Source organism: Balaenoptera acutorostrata, chromosome 3, assembly GCF_949987535.1.
Source record: "Balaenoptera acutorostrata chromosome 3, mBalAcu1.1, whole genome shotgun sequence".
NCBI classification, from domain to species: domain Eukaryota; kingdom Metazoa; phylum Chordata; class Mammalia; order Artiodactyla; family Balaenopteridae; genus Balaenoptera; species Balaenoptera acutorostrata.
In genome coordinates this window covers 80809547-80831840 of record NC_080066.1, presented here as the reverse complement: position 1 = coordinate 80831840, position 22294 = coordinate 80809547, and the positions used below count along the sequence as shown (strand labels likewise).

General features: G+C 35.0%; 1 protein-coding gene across 5 annotated transcripts in view; it reads right to left on the bottom strand.

Moving 5' to 3' along the window:
* RFX7 (regulatory factor X7) overlaps positions 1 to 22294 on the bottom strand; it is a 160932-nt gene that overhangs the window by 85316 nt on the left and 53322 nt on the right. For 4 of the 5 annotated variants that reach the window (XM_057542199.1, XM_057542200.1, XM_057542202.1 and 1 more), the window contains exon 3: positions 21096 to 21129. In XM_057542199.1, coding sequence (XP_057398182.1) covers positions 21096 to 21129 — 34 coding nt within the window. Of the gene's footprint in view, positions 1 to 6629; positions 6687 to 21095; positions 21130 to 22294 lie in introns of those variants that run through there. The other variant, XM_057542204.1, reaches the window with a different exon arrangement.

The window sequence follows — 22294 nt, the reverse complement described above, 5'->3', positions numbered from 1 at the left end:
ATTTTTCTATAATTTATGAAGTAGAAACCTAATTAAAAATTTTCCACAAGGTTAGCTAATTTTCCTAGTATAATTTATTGAATGACTCACCAATTCTAATTTTCATGCCACATCTATTATGGGATTCTTGTTTATTAAAGGTTAAAAATAATGCCGTTTTTAGTTTCAGTATTTAAAAACAACTTTCACTGAGTTGGAATTTAACTTAGAAAAAATCTGACACCTTATCCTTGAGAGGATCACATAGCAAAATGTATGATTCACTGATCCTTCTTGAACTTGTGAAACAGACTTTTCATATAAGAATATCTCCCAGTAACTGATTAGTGTAGTAGTAAAGCAGCTTTGATGGAACTTTTAGAAATCTGAGGTTAATAGGCAAGTCTCGTATTGATAAATTAATAGCTAATAAGGATAAAGGACCTATATCATATATTATAGATGAATAAAGCAGTTGCTACTTGAGCTTGATTGGTGGACCTTTCAAATCTAATCTATCTAAAACAGTAGGATATAGTGCTAAGGTACAGGATACAGAATCAGAAGAGTTCCAGATTTGCCACTCATTAGCTCTGTGATATTAGGCAAGATGAGCATTAATTTTCAAGTCTGTAAAACAGTGATAAAATGCCCATAAAATTTTTGTGAGGATTAAAAGAAATTTATAAAAGGTATCTATAATAGGTATTATTATTACATAAATATTATTTTGAAATATATACTTGCTTAAAGTCAGATTTTGGCAAAAGAGTTTATAATTCAAATTCTATCAACAAGTATAGAATCTTTTATTTGAAAAAGCAAGGTATCTTAAGAAATTTAGGAAATATTTTGCCTGGTGACCTCCACTAACTTAAGAGCTATACCACAAGAGCAAGGTTCCTAGATTTTATGTGAGCATCAGACTTGACCACAAATTACTGAAGACAATGTTCCACCAGCACTGACTTTCGTCAGGGTAAGTGCAGAAAAATGTCGACACTATTCCTTCCTGAGCCATCAAGATGTAACTGAAGTTAGAAAATATTTCTGATAACTGTGATACTAGAGAGAAAGGAATCAATCTAAGCAGAATAGGTCAGAAATAAAAGCTTTCCCTAGGTTGGACTTGGAAAAAAATGTATAACTTTCCATTTGCTTTCCGTTGTTAAAAAAAATACCTGAAACAGTATTCTATATTTCAAAAAACTGAGTTAATTTTTAGTGCTTCAGCTTGTCTGCTCAGGACATCCACCTCCAAACTGTCAAAACATACCAGATGAATTGCAGAGAACCAGGTAGAATTTTCAATGTCTTATTACTAGAACTTAAAAACCTTCAAGCAGATGGTAAGGAAAAACGTTCCCACTATTTACTGGCATAGAATACAGTTATAAGGTAGTCTGAGTGGAGAGATCTGCTCCGGTTTTTAGGGAACATCCTGAATCAGGTTTACCCCACAATTTCTCAAACATTACTAAAAAAGGTTTTCCCTGTTTGAAATACATTTCTCTGCAGTGATGTGTTTCTTGTTATGAGACTTTCCTCTCAGGTGTTATTCAGGTTTGTTTGTTTGGTTTTTTTTTTACAAGGTCACAAAACTGGGGAAGGGTTGATGGTTATAAAGATGGTAACAAGTAAGGACTTAACTGAGGAGCTTTCATGCAAATCCTTGATGGATCATTATCTTTATTTCCAAAAGAAGCAGAAACTCTCCTGTTGAGATGTATAAACACCTTTCAAGGAACTAGTCAGGTTGACAATGACGGAGTCTTGATGGAAGATGACCAACCAGGGTATCACATTCATGATTACTTCTTTAAATTTTACTTTTCAAACTTGTATCAGAAAAAGGTTTTAAAAGAAGTTTTAATTTAAATTTGTATTTAGAACAGTTAGCTTAAAATCCAGAAACTTAAATTCTCCAGTTTGACAGTTTCTTCAGTTAAGTTACCAGGTAAGGAGGGAAAATATATACAATGACAGGATAATCAGACTTGAATTTGTTTTTTAATTTTGTAAACTTCAGAAACAAAACAAAAAACAAAATGTGAAAAAAATTCTATAATTATTTCTTCCCCGACAAGAGACACTGATTCTGGAGCACAGTTACTAAAAGGCCTCTTTCTTCACCAGCATCACTGACAGAAGGACTTGAAGGGGGAAAGTAGAACCTTATTCTATAGCCTTTTAAAAAATTTATGGAAACAATGAACATACCTGATATTACATTCTCTCAGGCCCCAGCAGTTGTGAAAGCTGTCCTTCCACAGGATTGAATAAGGAAGATAGAGAAAAAGGTCAAGGTATAAGGACTCTATTTTTTAATTCGTTTTGCTTAGAATTCTTAATTTTCAGCAATTTTCAGTTTCCTAACTTCCTATGAGAACCATGTGGTCATTTTTTATAAATGTGCCCTAAAATATACTCTTTGATTTTTTTTTTAGGGCTTAACAAAAAAGGAAGCTAAATCCCTCAAACTGAAATAATGAATAACATGGTAGCAAGTACCACAGCTACATAAATGCCCAGATGACTAAAAACCAAATGAAATGCTGAGACAAGGGCATATTGCTAGGGTTCAAATAGGCAGAGGGTACATAAACCTATAGGTTTGAGTCCCTTTGAAACAGGATTCAAATGAGAGCCATCTCTAGGGAGAATACTTCTGCCCATAGTTAAATGCTACAAAAAGTGAGCATCACGGAATGATCATGTAATCTTTCTCTGGCTCATTTAGGTGAGGCAAAGGTTATTATCAATGTTTCTGTATGCTGTTTGAAAAGATCCTAGGGTTCTACTAGAGGTTGGGGATAAGGCTGAGGGCACTAGCAAGAAGGATAAGATTAGGTCTTTCTAGTCACTGTGTTTAAAGTTTTTTTGTTTGTTTTTGTTTTTATAGCATGGAAAGAAAGGATAGTCCCTGGGAGCCCAGCTACTATTATGTTTCCAAAAAACTGGATTTGTTCTAATTGATTCTTCAAGATCACAAAGCTACAGCCTCAACTAAGGTGTAGGCCACAGAGGAAAAGTTAGTTCTTTAATTCCTGTCTCTGCTCCTAGTAACCTTTCCTTCTTTCCCCCTTAGTTTTTTTTTCTGTAAGTCTGAAAATAACTTAAAATGCAAAAATAGAAACACTAGAATACTATAAGAATTCATTTGTTTTCTACCAAAACGCATTATAGTGTATTATGTCATTCTTTGAATATAAAGGTACTAATGAAAATTGGACTTATTTCAGGTAAACGGGTGAGAGATTGCCATCTTGGTCTATCCTATTCCTCTTTGTGACAATAAAATGAATTTGAAAGCTAGCTGACAATGGTAAAGGCACTCTTTACAATTATGGAAGAGAAAAGTAACCAGAACTCATGATTTGGGCCTTAGCGGCAATTTAGTCCACTTGAATTCCTAACAGGAGAAAACCCAAAAAACCAAAAACATTATAACTATATTGTCCTCCCATACTGAGGGATAAAGTAACTCATGTACTTGATGTAAATAAAAAAGAATAAAGGGTTCAAATTCCTCTGAATGGATGGCATGGCCTTATACAGATGATTTCTTTTTGTGATAACTCAAAAAACAAAGCAAACGCAGCTATTTAAATCTAGCCCCTCTGTCAGCAAGCACCATGCCCCAACCCCTGCCAGGACAGGTAAAATCTACACAAAAGGAGCTCTCTTGGAAGGTACTCATTTCGTCTCCACCAAGTGGCTGAAAGGAAAAGGTCAGATTCTAAGCTAGGTCTTTACTAAAAGTAACCTCAGTGCTACATCACATGATAAACCCTATCTTCTATTCTAACAACGAGCCTTTTTCAAGTCTGATGTATTTTAATTAAATAGTCCAAACAAAATTTTTAGTTTCAATCAATACTGGGTCAGGAAATTGACCTTGGTCATCATTTAGTATTCATTATAGCAAGGATTTGAGGTGAGAAAGCATGCTTTCTTCCATAAAGGAGGAAAGAAGTCTTTTCAAATTGTATACACCTCATACATGCCCCCTCAATAACATATATCTCTGGAGAGCAGGAGAGGAGGTGTGCCTTTTGTGAAAAATTCTCCCTTGAGCAAGTTACTCGAATTTATTTCTGGGAGTGTGTCATCTGTCTTAGAAAGTCCCACTCTAATAACATTAGTCTGGTTCTCAGGAAGCAGATATCCTACACCCTGCTTCACATATCTTTTACTTCTCATCCAACCACTTCAGCAGTAGGCACATTAAAAGAATTGGCTTCTAACTTAAAACATTAACTATGGGATAGATTTGAAAAGTTTAAAAAATTAATGAGATTATATTCATTCATTCATTCACTGAGTATTGAGTGCCAACTATGCTTTAGACATGCATGACCTTACATTTTAGTACCAGGGAGACAGATAATAAAATTTAAAAGTAGAACATCTGTTACATGATAATGATAAATGCTATAAAGAAAAAGTATTGGCAGTGGGTACAATTTAAACTAGACTGGTCAGGGAAGGTTTCATTGGAAAGTATGAAGATAAAACGTTTCACACAGTGGCTAACCAATAGGAAAGATTCTTGAAGAGCTTTACCATTATTCTTTGTTCTACCCTACTTTTGCTTTCTACTGACTGACTGTTGTAATGGCCAGGCAGGGCAAGAACTGACAGTAAAGAGGCCACATTACTGAGACAAAAATGGAGGCTGCCTTCTCATCATCTGTCCTCATACATACTATTATGGCTCCTCCAATCCTGTGATGAATGGCTCTCAGGAAAATCTTGCCCCCAGAGGATCTAACACAGAGGTCACAAGCTCAAATGCCAGGTAGGTAATGCAAATGATTAAACTAGACTACAGGTAAGAAAAATATATATGTTTAGGAGTTAAATGCATGGCAGGAAAATGCAAGAAAACTGGAGAACACACATCATGTAGAAATAAAGATTCATCAGTGTCCTAAGTTTTCAGAGAGGCCAGACACCTGATTTTTTTCTGTGAACTCTCCCAATTTTAAAATTTCAAATTTGAAATATGGCAACCAATTAGAAATTTAGATAATGTTACCGTGGGCCAAAGGAAACACCTCTGTGGAATGGATCTAGTCTGTGGGTCTCCAGTTTAGCTCCTCGGATCTACAGGGTTAAGGGTTGATTCCTTCCAGGGCCATAAGCACCAAGATGCTTGAGTTGCTGGACCAGGCCTGCTTGCTATTACCATCCAGTCCATATCTGAGCAACCATATGTTTTAAAATCCAGGATCTCTGGAATGTACAGTACTTCGATTCAGAGTTAGCTATATGAATAAGATGCTATAAGCCAAGATGAAATGATACTGGAAAGGTTATACCCAGGGAAATATTCTCTACTGCAATGTTCCAGATACGACCCTGGTGAGAATGTAAGTAATGCTGAACCTCCACATAGATATCCATGATAAATGAATAGACTTACTACAGACAGATTGCTTGCCCTGCTCTTCCCCCTCCTGTTTTCTAACCAACTTATTACTGTGCTAAACAGGGTTTTTCAGATGGGGTACTTAGTACCTCCATTGTGATTCTCTTTTCAGGTTTTAGCATTTATAATGGACAACTCACGTGTGCCCAGAAAGTTGGTTCTTAGGATTCATCTAATAATAGACTTTGGTGTCCATTACAGAAGGAAAGTTGTTATAGAACATAGCTTAGACTGCTAATTTTTGTTCATTTCCCCCAGGGAGGACAAACATTAGTCCAGCATGGGTGGGAGGCGACAGCAGAGTACTGAAGGATTACTTAAATCAGCATTCAGAACCTAACACACACTGACTATTGATTCACTACAATCTCACCCTTTCAAGTTTTCTACTGTATTCCCTTGCAAGAGGACCCTATTGAGAGTTCTCCCCTGTAGGGAACCTGCCTCACTACAGAATAATCTGAATGACGGCATCTATCACCAAATTTCAAGTTTCTCTAGCCCTCCAGAAGGAATAGGCGTTCTGGCAACCTCACATCACTTTCAACTTCTCTCTCTTACTGGTAATCCTAGAAAGTCCTCCTTGGTTCAACTCGCATGAATATAACTCGCCCTCTCCCAGTATAGCAGACTTAGGTCAAGAAGCCTTTAGACTCATCTGTGCAAGGAACTCATTAGACATGTTCAATTTCTGTCCAGTTGAGTTTACTTGGCCTTCTCGGTGCAGAGCATAGAATGCTCTGTAAAGCACATGCTTTATTAGGCCATGTTAACTCACCAACACTGCATTTATTAAACTTAGAAGTAACTGGCAATACATAAGAGTCCTCTCTTAGAATACTGGTCAGTAGAGAGCCCTAAAAGTAAGGCAGTATACTCTTCCAGAGAGATTTAAAATATGGACTTAAATGGATCTAAAATACAGTTGACCCTTGAGCCATATGGGGGTTAGGGCTGTCTACCATCCTTGTGGTTGAAAATTCGAGTATAACTTCACTGTTGGCTCTCCATACCACAGTTGCATTTGGGGACTCAACCAACCACAGATCCTGTAGTACCATATTTAGCAAAAGAAATCTGCATATAAGGGACCCAAGCAGTTCAAAACTGTGTTGTTCAAGGGTCAACTGTACTTAGCCTCCCTTATTCCTCCTTTTAAGCCTTTTATCTCTCCAGCTGATGGGAAGAAAAGTAAACAAAGATTGTCTACTCTTACCTCTATAATCTTACTAGGATTGCTGTCGAATTGCCCAGTCCATGAGACAGAAATAGTTTTCTTCTTGCTTTCAACTGATTTCCTGATAAGCGAAATGTTATTTGTTTTAATATTTACATTGGCTTTTCCTAGCGGGAACCAAAATATATGGTCATTTTCCCCCCTCTTTTAACTCTTGTTAGTTCTAGTAACTCCAACACAACTAATCAATGTAGGGGACCTGAACATTAGAACTGGTGAAAGATTGCTTCCTGGTAGCATACACACCTAATATACAGTAATATAAACAGGAAGTTCTCAATATCCTGATAGTTCTGGATGGCACATGGAAAATAATTTCTCTCTCTAGTGCAGAAACTTACCCTATCAGTTTTATCAATCACTTCCCAAATAGTGTGTCTTAGAACATCAGTTTCATGAGAAGTTTTATGAGGGGAAAAAAGTCTTGTATATATTGAATATTTGTTAGGATTCATGATACACAGCAGCATATTAATAACAGCTCTTAACACATCCTTCAATCCAGAGTTCACGAAACATATTTGACTTTTGGAACCCTTTTTGCATATTAACATCCTATGGAATTATTCTTCCAAGGACCATATTTTGGGAAACTAACTATTATTTCCCATCCTTCTGTGGTTGAGCCTCACCAAACCAGGCCTTTTCTCCATCAAACATTCAGGATTATTTCTTTCACATTTTAGGTCTCGCTATAGCTTTCAGGTAGTCCAATTTCATTCAACTAAAATAAGGGGCCTAGGTAATATGGAATGAGCAGCTTTCAAACTCTGCTGAGGTCTAGCTAATCCTAGGGGGTTGGAAGTATCAATGGTAAGATTTTTGCCTTGACTATTAAGCTGGTTATGAAAAATATAATTGGATCGGCTTTACAAATGTATAATGACATTATAGACCTAAAATTGTTACAACTCATGAGAAATTTAGTTTAAGTCATGTTGATTATTGTTAAAATTAAGTAAAAATCAATTGTTTTATTGCAAAAGCATTAAAATATTAACAAAAAACTCTGTTCACAATTATGCTTCTGCAAATATTTTCGGTTTGTCTTTACTGATAAGCAGGCAAAATACTAGGCTTTAAAAATAGCACAGATACAATTTTCTATTTTTCACTTCTAGCATATTTCACAGCACCATAGTCTTCACAATTGTAATCAATTTAAATAGCTGAAATCATTTTAGCAATTTTGTTTTAATGAGCATATTATGTTTTTAAAATGGCATTCAAGCAACCTGCTTGCAGAAAAAGAGACTGAATTTAGAATTACTGACTACTAAAATTCAGTAAGATAATGAGGACAGCTTTTCATTTTTTCTTTTCAGATTTATTTTCAAAGTGGATAATTACTTCCAGGAACATTTCTTAATTATAGAAAGATGAAGAAGTAGAATTCTTAAAAATTCATATATAATAACCTAATATTTCAGACGCTTTAAAAATGTTATGTATATCACAGTTTTTTAAAAGCCTGGGCTCTGGAGTCAGACTATCTGGATTAAAAGCCTAATTTTACCAATTAGCAAGTTTTATGACCTTGAGTAAGTTACTTAACCTGTCTGAGCCTGTTTCTTCATTTGTAAAATGAGGATAACAGATTAAGCTCATAGGCAAATTATGAGGGCTGAATGATAAAATATGTAAAGCACTTGTCTGGCACATGATAATAAATACTCAATAAATGTTAATAATAATAACAACAACACGTATAAAGAAACTCTGGGGATATTATGTGCATTTTATACATTCTTTTTGATAATTATTGTTTGTGGATAATCATTCAGCAAATATTTACTGAGTGTCTTCCACGTACTAGACACTGTGCTAAGCACTGAGGATACCAAGACCGTAAGACACAGTCCTTACTACCAAAAGCTTATTCTTGGGGAAGAAAACCAATTAATCTGGGGATTAGCATACTATATGGTAAGAGCTTTAATAGGGGTATAAAGCTTTTTATAAGGTGCATGACAGCAGGGGACCTTAACATGAGAAGCTATGGCAGACAGGCTGGACTCAGACGTACATTGCTAACCACCTTCTTTTTGGTCTTCTTCTGGTATAGAGGCTAGAAAACAAAATACTCCATTATCCTAGTTTCCCTTGCAGCTAGAGGCACCCAAGTGACATTACCCTGGAGGTGGAAGTTCCTGAAGTGGGTTTTTGAAACAGAAGTAGTGTAATGAAAACAAAGACAGAGCTTCCCTAGAAGAAAGCCCTTTGACCCTTCCTCCCTTCTTCCTGCCTTAGCATTTGGACAGAAGGCATGGAAGTGCAGCAGCCATCAATGACGTGACAGGATAAAAGATGACACAGCAAAAAACAAAGGGCCTAGGATTCCAGAGGCATTACTGAGTTACTGCGCCACTCTTGGATGCCTAACTTTGGACTTATTAGATGACGCAAACTCTTATTTCTTTAAGCCACCAATAGTTGGGGTTTTCTGTTATCTGCAACTGAATGCATTCCTAATAGATAAAAAGCATTCCAAAAAGGGTTTTTGGGCCAAGTCCAAAAGGACTAGGAGTTATTATCCAAGTGAAGAGATCTGAGAAGGGCACAGGTGGTAGAGGAAACAGCACCTACAAAGGCCTGAAGGGGGAGGGAGCATAGAGTGTTGATACTGGCAGCTGTTCTACAATATGTACCTTCTGGCTTCCAGGCAGCTTTAGCCAGGTGATTCCCAACTTCTCTGTCTTCCACTCTCTATGTTTGAGGGATTCAATCCTCTCCCCTCATTGGTTCCCTATGGTAAGCATTCATTCTTAAAAGGTAAGTTTTGTGATGATGAACATAAAATGTTATCCCTGACTAACACTTAGACTTCTAGAAACATAAATTTGTGGCAATGAAGTCAATTAGATCCACATTAACAATTTACACGCACAACACCTTGAACTGAAGCTGTCACGTGTGCTTACGATGTACCAGGCACTGTATTTATACTACAAGCATGCTTCCTTTTATTGAGCTTCCTTTTATCACACTTTGCAAATACTGCGTTTTTTACAATTTGAAGGTTTGTGGCATCCCTGCGCTGAGCAAATCCATCAGCACCATTTTCCCAATCTTATTTGCTCGCTTTGTGTCTCTGAGTCACATGTTGGTAATTCTCACAGTATTTCATAGTTTTCCATCATTATTATTATATCTGTTATGGTGATCTGTGATCAGTGGTCTTTGATCTTACTACTAAGACTTGCTGAAGGCTCAGAGGAGGGTTAGCATTGTTTAGCAATAAAGTATCTTTCAATTAAGGTGTGTGCAATTTTTTTTTTAACACATAATGCTATCACACACTTAAGAGACTACAGTATAGTATAAAAATAACTTCTTTTTAAAACTTTTTATTTTATATTGGAGTATAGCTGATTAACAATGCTGTGATAGTTTCAGGTGCACAGCAAAATGACTCAGCCATACATATACATAAAGATAACTTTTATATTTTGGGAAACCAAAAAATTTGTGTGACTCGTTTTATTGCAATATTCACTTTACCACAGTGGTCTGGAACTAAACCCTCAGCATCTCTGAGGGATGCCTGTAACAAGTACAGTTGTTATTTCCTTTAATAGTCACAGTAACTCAGTGGCTTAGGTACTATTATTATCACCTTTAAAAATATAACTAAAATAGGTTAAAATTATCCAAAATCAGACAATAATGGCAATAATGGTAGGGGCAAAGATTCAAATTCAGGACTGTGTCATTCTATAGCCTCAGCTCTGAGCCATTCTGTTATGCTGCCAGTTTCTCTTAGTTTCTGAACTATTTATCCCACTTTACTTGCTTAAATCCTTCCTGAATCAATGCAATAAAGTTTCAGTTCCCCATCTGTACTCTGGGGATGAGTGGGAGTGGTTTCGGCTGGTTCTCTCTTAACAGGTTAGTGTAGGAGGAAGAGAAATACCTAAGCTGAGAAGAACAGGGGAAAAGAGGAGAATGCCAGGAAAAAAAAAAGTTCTTTCCCTCTAAATGAATGAGACCAGTTTCTGTTCTTACGGGCAAACTGTGAAGTAATTCCAACAAATAAATTCCAATGTTTTATCAAGTACATGGTCTCTAAAAAGGTCTCAACTGAAGGTGGTAACACTTCTTTACATTTTAAACTGCAATATGTTTAATAATTGAGTCGTTAGACTATACTCATTCATACATTTAACAAATATTTATTGATCATCCTCATGTGCCTTTGGGCATATTCCAATATGCTCCTACACTCAAGAAGCCAAGAACAAATAAAAATGCTGATTATGACTAGCATAGAGGTGACTACATAAAACAAATAAAGGTAAGCACAGGACATTAGGGGACAGAAGATGTATCAGACTCAGACCTGACAAATCACAGATGGTTTTCCGAGGGGGTGAAGATGAATCTTAAAATATAACTAGATAGAGGGAAAAAAAAGAGGATAGTCTAGACCACAGTTTCTCAACTTTAACACTACTGACAATTTTGGGGTGATAAAGTGATGTCCTGTATTTTACAGAATGTTTAAACAGCATACTTGTCCTCTACCCACTCAACTGGTAGCAAAACAAAAATGTCTCCAGATATTGTCAAATGTTTCGCCTCCAGTTGAGAACCACTGTCTAGATATGCACTATCCAAAAAGGTTGCCACTAGCCACTTTTGGCTATTTAACTTAAAATTAAATTAATAAAATTAACAGTTCAGTATCTCAGTCACACTAGCCACATTTCAAGTGCTTAATACATAGCCACATGTGTCTACTGGCTACTATACTGAATAGTGCATATATAGAACATTTCTACCACCACAGAATGTTCTAATGGCCATTGCTGTTCTAGACTGAGAGAGTATATATTCTCTTTTCTTACTCCACAAGTGTTCATTACAGCTTGCTGACAGCCTGTGGAGGGAGTAGAGGAAGATGACATTAAATAAGAAAAGTAAAGCCTGAGTAGGAAGGGTCTTCAATGCCTTAAAGACAGAACAATGGGGAACCAGCAAAAGGTCTTAAGCAAGGGTGCAAAATACACAGATTCACATTTCATAAAGATGATTGTAATGATACTGTGAAGAATGGAATAAAAGTGGAGAGACGAGAAGCAGAAAAATAGCTACAGTATTTCCAACAAGTACAATGATCTGGATTAATGTAGTAGCAGTAGGGACAGACAAAAATGGAGCAATTATGAAGACACAAGTGATAGGACTTGGTGACTGACTGGATGTGAGGCAGGTGAGAAAGAGGATGAAAACAAGAATGACCACCAGGCTTTTAGGTTGGATGAGTGAGTATATTCACTAAGACAATATGGTAGAAAGAATAATGGCCCTCCAAGATGTTCATGTCCTAATCCTTGAATCCCTGAAACCTGTTAATCTGTTCCCTTACATGGTAAAAGGGACTTTCCAGATGTGATTAAATTAAGGACCTTGAGACGGGGAGAGCATCCTGGATTATCTAGTAGGCCTAATGTAATCACAACTGTCCTAGTAAGAGGGAAGTTGAGGGAGATTTGACTACAAAAAAGAGATGTGTCAGAGTGATACAGTGTAAGAAAGACTGATCAGCCATTGCTGGCTTTGAAGATGCAGCCACTAAAAGCTATAAAAGGCAAGGAAACAGGTTCTCCCCTAGAGCCTCCAAAAGGAACACAGCTCTCCTGACACCTTCATTTTATCTAGGTGAGACCTGTGTCAGACTGCTGACCTGCAGAACTAAAAGATAATAAATGAGTGTTGTTTTAAGCCACTAAATTTATGATAATTTGTTACAGCAGCAATAAGAAACAAATAGAAATATGTTCAGAATTTGGGGTGTGATACAGTGAGATTGGTTCTGGAAAAGCTGAGTCTGAAGTGCCTATGTGACATCTTAGTAAAATTGGTCAATTGATAACAGTTTGGCTGTATGGGTCTAGAGCTTAAACTGGGGATGTATAATTATGAATCATCAGTATACTGAGATTAATTGAAACCATCAAAATAGATGAGATCACCATGGGCAAATATAGACAGAATACAGAGGACTTAGGTTGAGGAACAGAGGCCCTTGAAGAAACTGGGAAGGAACAGCCTAAGGTGTAACAGGACAACCAGGATAGTGTGGCATCTAATGAATTAAAAGAATGAGAATGAACTAATAAACAAGGGAGGGTAAAAGGATGGTCAACAGAGTCAACCGAAAAAGGGTTGTCAAGTTAGGAACTGAGACTGTCCATTATATTTAGCAATGAGAGGTCATGGTATCCTTGATAAACACAAGTTTCAGAGGAGGAGACTGAATTCAATCAACACTTTGACTAAACCTTGACTTTCTTCTTTCAAAAGAAAGGAGGAAGACAGGGTGGTAGCTAAAGAAGGGTTGTGGGTTTTAGGAAGGATTTTTTTTTAGATGGAAAAAAATTAAGCACTGAACTATTAATGGGAAAAGGTCAGGAGAAAATGAGAGCATAAAAGAACAGGAGGAAGAGGATAAATGAATTCAGAGACAGGAAGAGATGGTATCCAGGGCCTAGAAAGAGGAGATCAACCTTCAGATAGGCAGAAAGATATTTCATCTGTTGGGAGGAAGGGAAGGAACACATGGTACAGAAGTGAGGAACTACTGAGTTGGGAATACAAAGTGGTTTTAATTTTGTGGGATACCTACACTGCATCTTCCTACTTCCTCAGAGAAGTAGGAGGTGAGATCATCTGCTGACAACAGAAGTGACTTTAGGAACTTTAGCTAAAGAAGCTAAAGTTAAAAAGAGCACATTTGTTGTCCATTTTCTGAAAACAGAGTTGTATATTCTACTATCATTGGATGGAATGTTCTTAGCGAAAAAAATAAATGAGATGATTCTGTCTGAAGGCAACTTTTCAACTGTGGTATAGGGAGTAGGAACCCAAGCAGTTCAGTTTCTGAGATCAGTGTCTGAGAAGGCAAAGTACCAAAAGGAAGGAAGACACAGAACTATCTTCAAAATCTATACAAATCCCTACATAGATTTGGAATCTACTGCTGAGTATTAAACTATATATGGGTAGAGGAAAACTCCATGAGGCTGGGAAAAGAACTACCAGGGAACTGTAACTGACTGTGACATGTTCAAATTCCAATCAGACAGCACTGAGAGATCTCAGTCAACATCCAAGGAATGCAGTACAGACACTAGAGTGGTAACATTCTAGTATAAAAGCTGAACTAACTCTAGAGTAAAGTCTAGCTATTCTAGACTTGCCCCAACAAAGCTTAAACACAGCCTCGAAAGGATCAAACTAATCTGAAAGTAGTTTAGCTGCCAGCCAAAGAAAACTGCAATACATTTTAAAGAAAGAGAACAAAATCTAGACGTTCTAAATAAATACTAAACTAAAAATTACTAGATATGGAAAGAAGCAGAAAAACGTGATCCCATAATTGCAACAAAAACTCAGTAAATAAAGAGACTTAGAGATAATATAACTAGCAAACAAGGACTTTAAAATAGCTATTATAAACATGCCCAAGGATATAACAAGGAAAGAAACGGAGGATATATAAAAAAATAATAACCAAGTGAAATTTCTAGAACTTAAAAAATACAAGGTCTAAAATGGGTAATTCACTGAATAGAATTATAGCAGATTAGACACTTTAAGAAGATTAAGGAATGTGATAATAATAATAAAGAAATATAAACTATCCAAAGTGAAGCAAAAAGAGAAAAAAATAAACATAGCCTTAGTGTCCTGTGGAAAATTACTGAGGAATGCAAGGTAAGCATAGTTTGAGTCCCAGGATGGAAGGGGGCGAAGAAGAGTATTTGAATGGCTGGAAATTTTTGAAAGTTGATGAAAAATTATAAGCCCACAGGTTTGAGGAAGCTCAGTAAACCACAAGCAGGACAAAAACAAAGAAAACCATACTAAGTTTATAAAATTGCTGAAAACAACTAATAAATAATCTTAAAGGAAGCCAGAGAAAAAAAGAAAACATTACACACAGGAAAACAAGTTAAGAATGACAACAAACTTCTCAATGGAGTCTATGCAAGCTAAAAGAAAACGGACCTACATTGCAAAAATGCTGAAAGAAAAAATATCTAGAATGCTATACCCAGTGAAAATACCCTTTGTAAATGAAGGGAAATTAAAGACCTTTCTCAGATAAGCTAAAACTGGGAGAATTAATCAACAGTAGACCTACACTACAAGAAGATAAATAGCAAAATGGTACACATACATTCAACCAATCACAACACAAAACTTGTCAAACTGGTTAAGAAAGAGACAAGCATATGATGTCAACAACAACAACAACAAAACACTTTAACTACAAAGACCCAGACTACTTAGAATTAAAAGGACAAAAAAAGATATGCCACACAAACACTAATTATAAGAAAGATGGAGGGGCTATGGTGATATCAGACAAAGCAGACTTGAAAGCAACAAATGATACCAGAGTTAAAAATAGAAATATCATCTTAATAAAAGAATCAATTCATGAAGAATACATAAAAATCCTAAAAATTTATGCTCCTATTAACAGCTTCAATACATGAAGCAAAACCTGACAAGATCAGAGAGAAAAAAAATTCACAATCACAAATACGAGATTTTAGGCATCCCTCTCAATAACTGAAATAAGTAAAAAAAAAAACAGTAACGATAAATATGTCTTGAAAAACAATAACCAACTGATATATACATATATCAGTTTATATATCTATATATATATATAGAGAGAGAGAGAGAGAGAGAGAGCGAGAGAGCGCAGTCCATCCAATAACACTAGAATATACATTCTTTTCAAGTACATATGAAACATTCACTAAGATATACCATAAACAAGATTCAATAAACACTCAACTATTTGGAAACTGATCAGCCTATATCTAAGTGTTCCATGGGTACAGGAATAAATCAGAATGGAAAATAGACAAAAAATTTAATTGAAAGATAATGAAAACACAACATAATTTATGGAATGTAGCTAAACCAGTGCTTAGAGGATAATTTGTAGCATTAAATGCTTACAATGAAAAGAAAAAAAAAGTTTAAAATTTCCTTATTTAGGGGCTAGAAAACTAAGGTTAAATTAAAGCCAAGTAAAGCAGAAGAAAAAAAAAACACATATTAGAGGAGAAACAAAATGGAAAACTAACAATCAAGAAAGAAAATAAATGAAGCCAAAAGTTTATTTACAAAGTAACAAAATTATTTAATATAACTAATTTTATTTATAAAATTATTGAAACTCTAGCTAAATTGATCAAGAAGAAAGAAGATACAAATGGCCATTATCAGAAATGAAAGGAAACTGCTACAAATCCTACAGATAGTAAAGGATGATAAGGGAATATTATGAACATTACACTAACAAATTCACTAACATAGGAAACATGAACAAATTCCTTGAAAGACAAACACCAAAACTGCATGAAGAAAAAAATTTTAAGAATTTAATAACCTTATAATAGTTAAAGAAACTGATTTTGTAACTAAAACCTTTTCCACAGATAGTTTCACTAGTGACCTCTACCATAAACATTTAAAGAAGAGGGAATTCCCTGGCAGTCCAGTGGTTAGGACTTTGCGCTCTCACTGCCGCGGTCCAGGTGAGGGCCTGGGTTCAATCTCTGGTCGGGGAACTAAGATCTCACAAGCTGTGCAGTGTGGCCAAAAAAACCCCCCAAAAAACCCAAACATTTAAAGAAGAAATAATATTAATTTTAAATAAATCCCTTCAAAAAATAAAGGAAAAACGCTTCCAAACTCATCTCATGAGCCAACATTACCCAGAGAGCAAAAACAAAAAGACATTATAAGAAAACAGCAGATCAAAAGTCCTGATTAACACAGACAATAGTCTTTAAAAAAACAGCAAATCCAATGTAGCAATATATAAAAGTATAACACAACATATGGAAATATATGCACCATATGGAGTTTACCAGGGGAATGCAAAGATGGTTGATTTTGGAAAATCCATCAGTGTAATTCACCTTGTTAATAGAATCATGTAGAAGTACCATGTGATTATTTCAGTGAGTGCAGAAAAATCATTTGATAAAATCCAACATGTATTTTTGATAAAAATCCTCTTAGCAAAATAGGAACAGAAGGGAACATGTTCAACTTGAAAAGAGCATTCATAAAAAAGCTAATGCTAACATCACATTGTAAGGTGAATGAATAAATGGCTTTCTCCTAAGACTGAGAACAAGGGAAGGAAATCTAATTCTCACCATTTCTATTCAACATTGAACTGAAGGTCCTAGCTGTGAATAAGGTGAGAAAAATGAATAAATAGACATTTGGACTGAAATGGAATTAAACTTTTCTTTATTCATGGATAATATGATTGATTTGGTAGAAAATTCAAAAAACTCTACATCTCATATGAGAATTTAGTAAGTCTGCATACTCACAAGTTCAATATAAATATTAGCAACAAAACATTGGATAACAAACACTTTTTAATGCCATTTGTGATAACATCCAAAATCTTAAAATATCTAGGAATAATTTAAGCAAAATATATACAAAACCTATACACAGAAAACTAGAAAACACTGCTGAGAGAAATTATAGAAGAATCCACTAATATGGAGATATAATATGCTTATGGATTAGAAAACTTGTCATTAGGATGTCCACTGGCCCCAAATCTATCAATAAATTCACTGTAATCATAAACAAATCCCAGTAGACTTTTTTTTTAAAAGAAATTGACAAGGTTATTCTGAAATTTGTATGGAAATGCCAAAACCAATTTGAATTATCACATTACCTGATGTCAAGACTTTTGACAAAGCTACTGTAAACAAGACAGTGTGGTGATGTCATAAAGAAAGAGACAGCAATTGATGGAAAAAAGAGACTCTAGCCAAAGACCCACGCATAATGGTTTTTGATATAGGAGGTGATTGGGGAAGGGTAGACTTTTCAATAAGTGATGCTGGAACAACTGGATATCTATCCATATGGTAAAAAATAAACACTGCAGTTCACCTTATACCAAACAGAAATTTAAATCAAAATGGTTCACAGACCTAATAGAAAAAGCTAAAACTATAAAACTTCTTGAAGAAAACATGGTAAAATCTATGTGAGAAAGCTGAGCTATCTAGACCAAATGGAATGAATAGCCAGCAAATCCTCCCCTCAAAATAACTCTAAAATGATGAAAAATTGTCAAAAAGAATGATTTTAGGGCTTTGGAAACTGATGAAAGGCAACAAACTGAGAAGTCTTTGGTCATTAAAAACTGCTGAACTTCAGGTACTGTGAGAGTCTGTTTTACTCTTGCTTGGCGCTTCTCCCATGACCTATCCCACATGGATGAGGCTGACTGTGTTTAAACATAAAAAGGAAAACATGATGACAAGGAATGAAATAATAGGGAATCTTAATAAAAATAGAGAAACTAGAACACAGGGAAAAATAATCAGAAAAAAAGAAACAAAGCCCCAGAGACTAGAGTGATAAAATCAATCATTTCAACAGCTGTGTAATGGCAGCTTCCTATAGAGAGGGGAATTCAAGGGACACAAAAAGTATTTGAAGAAATAATGGCTGAAAAATTCCCAAATCAGATTAATCTACAGATGCAAACTCAGCAAACCCAAAGTAGGATAAACACAAAGTGATCCACACCTACATATATAGTCACACTGTTGAAAGCAAGAGTAGGTGGGTGAGTGAACAAACAGTGAATGAATTTATGAATGAATCTTGATAGCAATAAGAGAAAAACAACTCATCATGTACCAGAAAACAACATGATTAATGACTGACTTCTCATCAGAAACAATGAAGGCCAAAGGCAGTGGAATGACATATTCAAAGAGATGAAATTAAAAAAAAACAAACCCTGTTAATTAAGAATTCTATCTCCAGGAAAACTATCCTTCAAAACTGAAAGTAAAATAAAGACATTCACAGATAAATACTGATCAAGAGAATTCATTATGAGCAAACCTGCCTTGTAAGAAATACTAAAGGAAATCCTTTAGACCAAAAGAAATTATCCTTAATTCCTCTTTGTTTCTCCCTTCACATTCAATACGTCAGCAAGCAAGGCCTACTGGCTTTATATCGAAAATATGCCTTGAATTCATCTATTTTTTCCCCATCTTCCACTGCCATCATCTGAGCAAGAGCCTTATATTCTCATTTGGACTTTTCCAATAGCCTAACTGGCTTTCCTGCTTCTACTCTTATCCCCCTACAAGCCCATTTTCCAACAACAGCTAAGGTATTAAAAAACAAACAAAAACAAAAAACAAAAAACAAAACTAGATCATACTATTTTCTTACTTAAAACCTTTTAATTGACTTTCCATTCACTTAGAAGAAAATACATACTATTTGCCATAGCTAGATAAGCCCTATCTAGACTTTTCTCCTATCAACATCCTCTCCTCCTTTCATAAGTTCCAGCATACTGGGTTCTTTGTATTCTTCAAACATGCCAGACTCATTCCTGCTTCAGAATTTTTGTACTTTCTGTTCCCTCTGCCTAGTATGTGTTACTGGCAGATCTTCACACAAGACTGGCTTCCTATTATTCAGGTCTTCTCTCAAATGTCATTTCCTCAGAGACTTTTCCTAATCACCCAATCTGAGGTTATCCTACCCACCATCAGTTGTCTCCTTTTGCCTTTAAAAATTTTGTAATAGTATTTATTGTTATCTGAAGTTATAATGCTTATTTATTTTACCATTCATTTAATGTCTACTTCACTCAATAAAATGTAAGATTCATGAAGAGATCTTACTATCACTCAATAAAATGTAAGATTCATGAAGACAGAGATCTTACTATCTTGTTCCTCAAATACACATAACTTTAAAACTTATGCTAAAATATAAACACTTCTGAACTCTTGAAAGATTAAAAAAACCCTTTTTGTTCTTATTTAGTATTTTATAAATGCCATATTTAATAAATTATACTAGTCTTCTGTCTCAATTTTCTCAATGAAAAGAAAAAATTCAGTAATCCTCCAACATTATCTCAGATACTGAAAAAAATTAAAAAAGGGGCAGGAGGTCTTAGATAGCAACTGTATCTGTCTTGTTTACCACTGTATTCTGACACCCAGACAGGGTCTAGCACAGAGTAATTATGCAATAGTTACTGAGTGATAGATATAAACAATGAGACTCCAGAGATGGGAGATTCAGAAAATGCTCTGGGGGGTGGGGCTAAGGTCACCCCTCCATCCCCAATCACCACCTCCCTAGATCATAAGAGCACTATTAAATCTATTTTAACAGACTGAATTTCTTGAGGGCAAGGCAACATGTCCTTTTAATGTTGTATCCCTTATATCTAGCATGGGCTCAATAATTATTTTTTGAAGTAAATGCAAGAGCATCAGTTTCTTCATTTGTAAAAGGGAAGTAACAAGATTATCTACTTCAGAGGGTTACTGTGGGAAAAAAAAGATAATAAAGGTAAGTGAAAAAAAGGGGAAAACATCCCCACAAAGTCCTCTTTCTTAACTATTAGGTTAGAAAGGCATAGGAGAACTGATCAAATTACCTGTTCTCCTATGAAGTACTGTTATCTACTCACCTACCTAGAAACTAATAATAATATCATAAGCTAATAAGATCACATACTATTTCAGCACCAGACACTACAGACACTTACTCCCTAACAAAAAAATGTTAGCTTATAGTGAAGACCTGAACCTGAATAAGAAAGTTCTGATATCACAAATATAGAAAGAGGACTAACTACAGTGCCATTTTGGGGAATCTAACAGTGCAGAGTCACTGAATATTCTAGAGCCTAGGGAACATTCCATTAATAAACACTTCCATGAAAGAAGTCAGTACTATTCCAGTAGTCTCAGTAGCTGCATACTTCTTCCCTCATATGTTTAAGAAAAGATCTAAGGAACTAAAAACACAATCTAAATTTAAACTATTTTTGTGGCTTTAACGCCTGAAGGCCAGCAATCCAAACATAAAAAGTATATTATAGCAACAAAAACCAACCCATAAAGTATTTTAAAAAGCTATCATTTAAACAAATTCTTATAGTCTGTAAGTCAAACCTGAATGTAAACTATTATTGTGGCTTTAATTCCTGAAGTCTAGCAACCCAAATACAAAAAATACACTATCACAACAAAACTTAACCCATCAAACATCTTGAATTTTTTCTTTAACAAATCCTTTAAGAGTTATTAGAACAGAAAAATAAACATTCACTTTATTAAATGCTGAAGTGATCTTTAGTAAAGGCCAGTAAGTTTCAAAAACATGCAATTACCTCAGATTATGATTTCATTATTGATGGGATATAGGAAAGTATCTAGACAGCACATAGCCAGTTCACCCCTAGGGTTGTAATTAAATGTCGAATTTTATTCACTAAAATTGAGTTATACTTAAAATAAATATTTACTCAAAAATGTTGTATTTTATATAGTGGGAAAAGCCTTATAACAAAAGAACTTTAAGATTAGTTATTTTACTTACCAAAATGCAGTCCACTTTAGATTGTATAGTTTTGCTAAAAGAAAAAGAAAGTTAAGTTAATAAGACTGATAAATTTATTAAATGTTCAAAGTATTTTCAAACAGACATGGTAAGTCGTTATCTGTACTATGAAAAAAAAAAGCGAAACTTCTTAAGATTAGGCATCATACCCTAAAACTGCATGTTTCACAAAGCAAAACAAAAATCTATTTCCCACTCATTGTACTAAATTCAATCCTAAAGCATGATCAGAATATTTTCTGAGTTCACTGCTACAGTCACCCTATTGTTGTTATGCTCTATCTTTGTAAAAGATGTTTTTGAACAAAGTTTGTTTCTAGTGATACATAAAAGTGCAGATGTATTATTACACATAGAAATAGAACACAGAGTTTACAATGAATTATGATTTTTACTGTATGCCTGCCACTCTGGACAATGATTTGCTTAGCATTTAAAAGCCATAATGGTGTAACATTATCTGTATTTCTAAAGACTTATCACAAAGTAGATTCTCTTGAGGACTTCCCTGGCAGTCCAGTGGTTAAGACGCCTCGTTTCCACTGCAGGGGGTGCAGGTTCCATCCCTGGTTGCGGAACTAAGAGCCTGCATACCGCGTGGCATGGCCAAAAAATTTAAAAAAAAAAAAGTAGATTCTCTTCCCCTCCTCTCTTTCTCCCCCTCCCTCACGTACACACACACACACACACAAACACACACACATGGAATCCATAGACATATAAGTGATAATAAAGATTAGCTAATATGGTAATAAGTGTGAGAGAAAGACTATATTTAGAAATAAATAACACAAAAAGCCACTATATAAAAATTTAACTGAACTACTGAATATAAGTGAACAATTAATATATAATACAAATGAAGCCAGTATAAAATAACTGAACTATAATTTGGATTTTAACACATCGAAGTGCAAATGCAATGAAATCATGCAAAAGTTCAAAGACAGTTTATATACTATCTTGAATAGATGTTACAAACCAAATTATTTTCCATAAAAGGTTCTAGAGCCAAATAAATGCAAAAAAAAGTGGTTATTTACCTTTGTATATAGCTATACAGTTAATCTATAGAGTAAGAAAAAATAAGTATTTAAATCACAATTCAGTTAACTCAATCAGTAACCTCAAAATTTTACACCTGTACTTGAATTTCAAATTTCATTATTTAAAGAACA